Genomic DNA, 9622 nt, shown 5'->3' with positions numbered 1-9622 from the left:
TTAGTCTTCACGTGGAGACAGGGCAAGCCTTCAGATAAAAGCTGCTTCTGCTACTGACTGCTACCTTCCTTGTGCAAGGCAGTGGGGATTTTTTTTTCTTTCATGATATGAATATGGCTTCCCAAGGTAGGGCATTTCTGTTTATTTCATCAGAAAGACATTTAGTGGGTTGGAAATGTCTTAAGGACCTACTGAAGTGTCTTGCACTGAAATTCTTGGAGCAGTTAAAAATCTCCCCAGCTCAGTTCTGTGTGTGTCACTTTAAATGTGCTTTTGACTTAATGTATTCTACATCGAATATCAGTTCCTTCAAGTTCTAGAAGAACGCGGAGTTGTCTGTCAGCTGCAATTTATAGAACAGCAGGGAGCTAGGAGTGAAGTTCCCTTTTTAAAATTTTGCCTTGCCTTGCTGAGATGATAAATTTCAAGGGAAAAAACCTGTGCTCTGAAATGGTAGCCCAGATCGACCCCCCTCCCCCAGCCCTCTCATAAGGGATATGGCTTAAACTTTGAAAAGTCTGGTTGATAGGAAAAACTCCCACAGGTAGGTCACACAGCAAGAGATGGACCTTCCTTGAGGCAGCCACTCATTATGAAGGGTACTCTTAAATCCATCTCTTGCAAACAGGTTTCTAAGGTGCTTTCTGGGAGCAGAACTCCATTTGGAAAGATAGAGGGACCCCATCCTGGTCTCTGGGATCTGCCCACCTAGAGCAGGGAGACTCAGGTGTGTTCACCCCCGTTCTGACCACCCTGAGGTGATTCTGGCCTAAGCTGATCTCTTCCAGTTGACATTGATTGGAAAGTTTTTGTAGATCACACACACACACACACACACACACACACACACCACACACACACACACACAACCAGAAAACTAGCACGGCTATTTTCTCTGCTGCCTCTAGCGATTTAGAACAAAAACCCATTCCCATTTATTTGTATATTTATTTATTTACTAGTCTTTTCTGGCATGAAAACCATTCTTTATTTGTAAAAACCAAGTATCTACCTTATCTTTGTTTTAACTAAGCCAAAAGGATTGTTTAAGTCAATTAAAATACAATTAAATGAAAGTTTCATCAGTAAAATCTGCATCTTCTCACTCACTCTTCCCCTGGAAGTGGCTTGATAGAAACACAGGCAAAGCGTTGTCTCTGTGTGTTATTTTAACTTGGTATGCCTGAGTTCACAACAAAAATTTATATCTTAAAAGAGATTTTCATGTATAAGACTGCATAGAAGTTATCAACTTGCCTAAAGTAAACTTGCACTAACTTTATATCTTGGCGCATTTAGATTTACATTTTACTTTAAATTTCAAGAAAACCCCTTCTTTTCCATCATCCTCAGGTACACATGGCATTTTTGGAGACTGTTCATTGTCGAGTAACCTAGAGTTTGATTTTTATAAGCATCCTTGTGCCACTAAAAATTCTTAGAAAACCATGTGATAAGGCTGCTGGCTCAAGATCAGAAGTGAATTCATACACATTAATAGACACACATTTGGTAAAGAACCTTAAGGACCCTATTAAAGAATTACCCAGTGGGCTTCTTTGTGAGTTGTATTAGATGGTTGAGTGACATGATGTGACAAGATATACTATGATAGCCTTTCAACCAGTGGCGGATGCTTCCAGACAGTCTCCTGTAGAACATTGGACATGGATTTTTTCCCAGAGAGCGCAGACTTTGCTGAATCCCCTCCACCCCCAGGTCACTGAAGACCTTCCCCAACTGGCTGCCCTTGAAAACAGTTTGAAATTGTTTGACTACATTGGCCCTACAGAGACCTCTTCTTTCCTGGCAGATCATTTACTGAAGGAGCTCACACTTGCCCTTCTGACAATGGAGAACAGAGTCTTCCTCTTTTGTTTGAAATAAATAAATTATGTGGCCTGTGACTAAAGTTTTTAAAGAGGGAGAAATCCTGTTGGCAGAAGAGTAACTACCCAGAAAATACCCACAGGCTAGGACATCTCAAGGTACAACTCTACCTTGCGATGGTGGAAGCATGGTCCAAAATTCCAGTATGGATTTGGACATGGACACCCAGGAATGCTCCTACCTAATACCTCTAGCTGTTGCAGTGTGATTACAAAGAGCCTGTGGGTTTGCAGAAGTTCCTTCCTGCTGATGGTTGTCAGTGGGTCCTTTGGACCCCTCTTGACTCCTTTGCAGGCTGCTTTTGTCCTGTTGAGATGTGCCCATGAGGTATGTCATCAGTCTTTAGAGAATCCCTCCTGGACCTGCAGGAGCACAGTCCTCCTGAAGGTGCTGTGCTCAGGGGAGCACAGGCCAAGTGGGGCTAGTGGCAACCACCAGCCCCTGCTTTCCTTTCCCACCACTTCCTTTGTTGCCTTAAAAATGAAAACTCAATTCTGTGTTCTTGAACTTTTCTTTCCCTCTATGATGCGTCATTTACTTTATCCTGTACAAAGTCACGTGTGGCCCAAAGCCCCTTGCACCTTGTTGCAGGAGTGAGATGCAGCTGCTGATCTGGAGCAGCCTCAGGCTTTGTTGTTGTTTAGGTGGAGGAATGTTCTCTGTCCAAAAAGTGTTGCAAAATCCTCCAAGCTTAATGATAACTTTTGAGATAAAACTCACCCTACTTTAGGGCAAGCAAGTAGCCACAGAGAGCAGGTTCCAAACAATGTCTGTGTGTCCCTTTTGGCTGGGTCATTTCACTTTTCTGTTCATTTAGCTTTGTCTACATGTCCAAAGGGTAGCTGGACAATATCTTTTGATCCTCAGGACAAAATTCACTCTGCACTTAACATGGTATCAGGTACCAATTCCCAATGATTTGGATTGCTGCTTAGTGATTTGACTTCTCTCCTCCATTAGACAATGCCTTCCAATGGCTAGAACTTGGACATTGCAGTAGACCCAAATGAACAGTTCTGTGACCTAAGGGAAGTCACATAACCTCTCTGAATTCCCATCTGTTTCATTCACAAAAATGGAGATAATCATGGTTTTCCTCTAATGAGCTGGATGTAAGATAGTTCATAGAAAGATGATGGCACCAGACTTGGGAAAAATAATTCGATAGGTAGGTAGGTAGGTAGATAGAGAGAGAGAGAGAGAGAGAGAGAGAGAGAGAGAGAGAGAGAGAGAGAGAGACAGACAGAGACAGATAGATAGATAGATAGATAGATAGATAGATAGATAGATAGATAGATAGATAAACAACAAGAGAAAGAAAGAGCATTCAGCACTAATGTTTTATGGTGACATTTTAATATCCTATTATCCCTTTTTCTAGGGAGTGGCTCCAGCCAAATTATTTTGAGGTAGATGAATAATCAACATAATGTGGAACTTTAAATAAGGGGCTTTGTTTCTTGGAAAAAAAATAGAATGCCATTGCTGCCCTGTTTCCTTCTTCTTCTTCTTCTTCTTCTTCTTCTTCTTCTTCTTCTTCTTCTTCTTCTTCTTCTTCTTCTTCTTCTTCTTCCATTTTTTACATCCAATCATCCCTTTCATTTGATTAAGAACTAGGAGGCTGATACTCAGATTAGAGACAGCTAAGAATCTTGAAATCACTTAGCAAGTTCAGCTGATTCAACAAGGGATGTTAAATTAACAGCTATTTCAGCCTCCAAAAAGTGTGCATTACCTACTCTGTATTTTCAGAACCCCAGGCTTGCTGTGATAATTTGTAGAGTTCTTTTCCTGTAATTTACTTTATTTAAAAGAGATTTTCAATTTCCCGCCCTCAAGAAGAGGTTGCAACTTGTCCTCTGAAGGAGCAAAGGTGTTGTGTGTCCTGACCCTCCCTAGGCAGTTAGTTTCTTTAAATTCTTGACTTCTGTGTATGACTTCAGTGAACAGTCACAGTAGATACCTTGGTATGAAGGATGGGATGGGGTCTTCCAAGGATTAGGCTAATAGAAATGCGGTTGGAAGCCTGGAGAGGTCTTTTCCTTGTCATTAACATTGGGTAGTGCATTGGTCTCCTTTGTGAAGGTCACTTATCTTGTGGATACTTCTTACCTCCCGAGTGACAGGCCACAGGAAGTGGCCGTTTCTATGCTTCCAGTTGGAAGATGGCAATCTTGGCTTTATTTCTTAGGCAGATAGTATTCTGTGTTACTTCAATGACCTGTCTCCCACATTTATCTTGGGGACTGCCTCTTTGTTCTTTCCCCCTTGTCATATATGTGTGTCTGTGTGCATGCATGTGTACTTATGATTGTCATCTTTTCCTTCTTTGTGAATTGGGATTCAGGGATTTTGCTCCCATTTTTTCCCCTGTTGTTAACTGATGCAGCTGTTTGTGGTAATTGACCTTTATATTCTGTCTTTAAAGGAAGTAATATGTACCTCGCTGTGCCAATGTCAGGAGAAGCCAGTGTGACTTGAGTTTGGGAGATGTTGCTACTGTTGTCCTTTTTCTATTGATGAAGTGCCTTGGGCAGAAACATTAGGGAGCCCAAGAATGGCAATGAAAATGGCTTTTTACAAAAGAAGCTAAATACAGTCCTTCAGACTTCCTAGGAATGTCCCGGCCCTAAAGTACCACTAGCTGATAGTAGAGTTCAGAACATAAACGGGTCCCCAAAGGTATCATCAAGAACTTTTTGTCAAGCAGGTGCAAGAGGACTGTGAATGATAGCCAGCTGGCCTAGTATTCTTCATGTCCAAGAAGAAGAGCTTTAAAAAACTCCCCTGTTTGAGTCCCTGGCTGGCTGATGGCAGCCTGAATCCTTACTCATTGGCCAATACTAAGGCCCCTTCTATAAAAGGTGCTTTACAAATCTACTCCTTTGTCAATGTGCTGAAGTGCGGTCCATCAGCTTGCAGCATCTCTTCACTAAGAACGTAATGGAAATGCCAGCGTGCAGGCCCCTTCCCAGAACAACTGATGTGCAGGCCAGAGTCTAGGATCTGCTGTGCAAACACAGGGGTCATTTTGAATGAGGAGGAGATGGAGATGAGAGGACAGGCAGTTAGAAGCCATTTCTCCTGAAATTCCTCATCGCTAATTACTACAGTGTCTTAGTGCCACCCATACCTTTGTCTCTCGAGTTCGGAGCAAAATGGCAGGGTGTGCTTAGCAAAATGTCATCATTGATGTTGAGTTTCAGAGTCTTTAATTAGGAGACTAAAATCTGTATATTGAGATTTGTAAATCATCTAAATTGTAGAGTAATGTTTTCAAATGCCGCTTAAGGAATTGACATTAAAGCTCGTTTTCTTAGTTAAGAAATGCAATAATTTCCTCAACCCCTCAGTCATTAGCCCTCTACTAACTATAGTGCTTAGACTTTTTTTTTGCCCCCCTTAAAGTCTGTCTGTGAATTCCAGAGAAGTGTTTCACTATTTCCTCCATTATTATAGCTACCTAGGAGCTATGTTCACATATTGGATTAAACGCATAGCAGTCACAAAGTTAATGTGATCATATAGAAAAAGGAGACTCCATTTTCACTTCAGAGATGACATATTTTTATTTCTTTTATAGTGTTGAGCATTAAACCCAGGGCCAAGGAAAGGAGGCAGACACTGTACCTCTAGCCCTGACATTTTTACTTTCTGGTTGCAAACTTTTATGTAGTTTAACTCAAACTGTGCATTGAGGTTTTAAACTTCTCATAAGGAAGTAAATTACCATTGGCTCTCTTACTGAATGCTTTCCTTTTTCTCTCCACTTTGATCAAACTAGAAGCCATTGAAGAGCTACCAGAAATGAGTGGTAAAACGGCCCGGCGCTTCTTCTTCAACTTGACTTCTGTCCCCACTGAAGAGTTTCATTACCTCTGCAGAACTGCAGATTTTTCGGGAACAGATACAGGAAACTTGGGAAACAGTAGTTTCCAGCACCGAATTAATATTTATGAAATTATAAAGCCGGCAGCAGCCAGCTTGAAATTTCCTGTGACCAGACTATTGGACACCAGGTTAGTGAATCAGAACACAAGTCAGTGGGAAAGCTTCGATGTCACCCCGGCTGTGATGCGGTGGACTGCACAGGGACACACCAACCATGGCTTTGTGGTGGAAGTGGCCCATTTAGAGGAGAAACCAGGCGTCTCCAAGAGACATGTGAGGATTAGCAGGTCTTTGCACCCAGATGAGCACAGCTGGTCACAGATAAGGCCGTTGCTAGTGACTTTTGGCCACGATGGAAAAGGACATCCACTCCACAGAAGAGAAAAGCGTCAAGCCAAACACAAACAGCGGAAACGCCTCAAGTCCAGCTGCAAGAGACACCCTTTGTATGTGGACTTCAGCGATGTGGGCTGGAATGACTGGATTGTGGCTCCTCCGGGCTACCATGCCTTTTACTGCCACGGGGAATGCCCTTTTCCCCTGGCCGATCACCTGAACTCCACTAACCATGCCATAGTGCAGACGCTGGTGAACTCTGTGAATTCCAAGATCCCTAAGGCGTGCTGTGTTCCCACAGAGCTCAGCGCAATCTCCATGTTGTACCTAGATGAGAACGAGAAGGTCGTACTCAAAAACTATCAGGACATGGTTGTGGAAGGTTGCGGGTGTCGTTAGCACAGCAAAAATAAATAAATAAATAAATAAATATATATATTTTAGAAAAAAAACCCTACTCTCCCCACCCCCCAAAACCAGCTGACACTTTAATATTTCCCAATGAAGACTTTATTTATGGAATGGAACGGAAAAAAAAACACAGCTATTTTGAAAATATATTTATATCTACGAAAAGAAGTTGGGAAAACAAATATTTTAATCAGAGAATTATTCCTTAAAGATTTAAAATGTATTTAGTTGTACATTTTATATGGGTTTAACTCCAGCACATGAAGTATAATGGTCAGAGTTATTTTGTATTTATTTACTATTATAACCACTTTTTAGGAAAAAAAATAGTTAATTTGTATTTATATGTAATCGAAAGAGATATCGGGTTTGTATATAATTTTCCAAAAAAAAAAAAAAAAAGGCCTGTAGCTGTTTTTCAGTTGTGTGTATTTAAGATGCGAAGTCTACATGGATGGTTCCTGGGCAAAGCGCGCGCACGTTGGCTTTTGTTTCCTGCAGCACTACTGTTAAGTTCACAAGTTCAAGTCCAAAAAAAAAAAAAAAAAGTGGATAATCCACTCTGCTGACTTTCAAGATTATTATATTATTCAATTCTCAGGAATGTTGCAGAGTGGTTGTCCAGTCCGTGAGAACTTTCCTTCTTATTAGGGGGAATATTTGGATAAGAAACCAGACATTACTGATCTGATAGAAAAAGCTCTCCTTGTAGAAAGAATAAAGCAGGACCAGTGGAAATAATTAGGAAAACTGTGACCATGTCGGGAAATGATAATGGCGTCTTGTTCTTTCCTAAACCTATGATCCCTTCCAGGGGGCTGATCTGGCCAAAGTACGAAATAAAATATAATATTTCTTCTTTATTAACATCGTGGTCATATATATGTACAACTGATTATCTTGTGGCCCTCCTAAAGAAGTGGCAATTAATTTGTATTTTGTGTTTACCCCCCTCCTCATCAAGCTCTTTCTTTATTCTCCAAAGCATCCAATTTTCTACATTTGCCCAACACTTAGCAACATTGAACACGTCATGTTTTCTTCCTACAACCTGTTCTCTGACCTATCAGCTTACTTTTCTTTCCAGGGATGTGTGTTTGAACACATTTCTTCAAATGTTAAACCTATTTCTGATAATAAATATCAAAAACTCTGGCATTTCACCCTATAAAATCCAACCCGTGAGAGCAAACAGTATATTTCAGTGTTCATTTTGTCTACCAGTGTTTGCACTTTCATTTCTGAAGTGACTGATTTAAAGGGGGGTGGGAGGATGACGGAAATGGTTGGAGAATTCCAATCAAGCCCCATTTGCACCAAAGGACTTACCGATGAGTTAGTGGTTTACAGAGGAGCAGGAAAACACGTGAGAGAAAGCCAATCCCTAAAACAAAGCAAAGCTTTCAGGTCCCCAGGTAAAGTCCCAGAGATGATCTCCCATGCAACGGAGGCCACAGTGCCAAGAAATTAGAAAGAGTGTCTGATCAGCTTCTGCAAAGTGAAGTCAAATGAAGCACTGGTGAATGAACCCTCAGCAGGGGCAGAGCTTCAGCACTCAGGTTGGAGGTGAAACCTAGGTAGGGCTTTGTGGCTACGTTTGCAGACTGGGGAATCCACAGTGCTAGTTTCCTGGCAGTGTTTCCGGTCAGTTTCCAGAATGTGTGTCCTCCTGTAGTCCATCATCACGGCCGAAGCCTAGTTCTTACCTCCTTTCCCATCCCCTGCCTTAGAACGGAATCAGAAAGCAGTGTGCTTACAATGGGAAGGGCTGTTTTGTCAAATACTTCTCAGGTATTAACATGGGATGACCTTGAGCACACCTCCCATTGGAGGCTTTGAGCTTCTGGAGATCTCATTTGGAATGAATATTCTGGTTAGCTTTTGCAAGCATTCTTCCTCATCCCTTTTTGCTGTTGCTTTTGCGAAGGCAGAAACCATCAGACCCAAGTATGGCTAGCCAAGTCCTCCTTGTCTTTCAGTCATTCTTCGCTGTTTCTTGCCATGGGTACTGGTAACAAACTACAGCCTTAACATCTTCAAAAGAATGAGCCATGTTTTTCCGTGTGTCTCCAAATTCTGCAGATAGGTGTGGGAGTATTTGAGAAGGAATCTGTCTTCTGGCAGGTCCATCCTTTGCATTGTTTTCTCCTTCATTTGGTTCTGATTTTCTGGTTAAAATAACTTGCAGAACAGCAGGTCCCCCTGTGATGTCTATGTATATACATATCTATGTATAATATGTATGTAGTGTGTATGTGTTCTTATTTATGCATATACATACATGAAAATAATGTATGTTACATATGTGGATGGTGAAGTTATCAGTTTCCATTAAGGTTCAGAGGTTCCAATCAATGGTGCCATGTCATTCTTATGCAACCTGAGTGGTTCAGGTTTCCCTCTAGTGTTTTAGGATGGGGAAAATTCATCCCCTATAACCAAAGATGCATCAAATCCTTAGCTAATGTCTATTTCAGTTGCTGTTGAGATACTGATTCATTGGGCACTAATATGCCATGCCCCCCTTCTTTGACAGAGAGGCCAAAGGAACCGTGCTTTGCATGTAAAGAATGGTTAAAGTAAAAAGAAAAACAGGTGTGTGTGGGGGGCTATAAACTGGCATCTGAGGACATCAGAACAACCAGCCTCTCTTCCCTTTCTGTTTTATATCTTGCAGGGAAAGGACAGGTAGGGTGAGATTAGGGGGGAGGCACGCACATCTGCTCTACTCAGGTAAACTGCATTTCTTCTTTCCTTCACCAGCTGAACTAAAATTACAGCCTTATGATATTCTCTAGGGCAGAATTTTCTGACCAGTTCCCTGCCCTACAAACTTCAAAGTGAACCTCTACATAACTTGCGGGGCCTGAGTTCTAAATAAAACTTGTTAGATTTTAACATGCACCTCAATCATCAGTAATGCCTTGAGGGAAATCAAGCCTTGATGTCTATACAGCCTCCATGGAGTCATAACTACTTATGAATCTTGCCCCAGTGCTCCGGGTGGGGCCGTAGGTCCTGAATTCCTAATGAACTCCCGGGTGAAACCAGAGGACTACGGTTTGAGTGGCAAGATTCTGTTGACTGTTCTTTC

General features: G+C 41.6%; 1 protein-coding gene across 1 annotated transcript; it reads left to right on the top strand.

The window, feature by feature from the left end:
* The first annotated feature begins 3211 nt into the window (after positions 1–3211).
* On the top strand, positions 3212–7193 carry LOC128125356 (bone morphogenetic protein 2-like). Its single transcript, XM_052762703.1, is given in 3 exon segments — positions 3212–5757; positions 5759–5815; positions 5818–7193. Coding segments are annotated over 3 exon segments (816 nt in total). The 5' UTR covers positions 3212–5697; the 3' UTR covers positions 6517–7193.
* Positions 7194–9622: the final 2429 nt, after the last annotated feature.

This window comes from Peromyscus californicus, unplaced genomic scaffold, assembly GCF_007827085.1.
Source record: "Peromyscus californicus insignis strain IS unplaced genomic scaffold, ASM782708v3 Scaffold_4__1_contigs__length_199733344, whole genome shotgun sequence".
Taxonomy (NCBI): Eukaryota; Metazoa; Chordata; class Mammalia; order Rodentia; family Cricetidae; genus Peromyscus; species Peromyscus californicus.
Note: the sequence above shows the minus strand (reverse complement) of the source record. Positions and strands in the feature narration are given on the sequence as shown.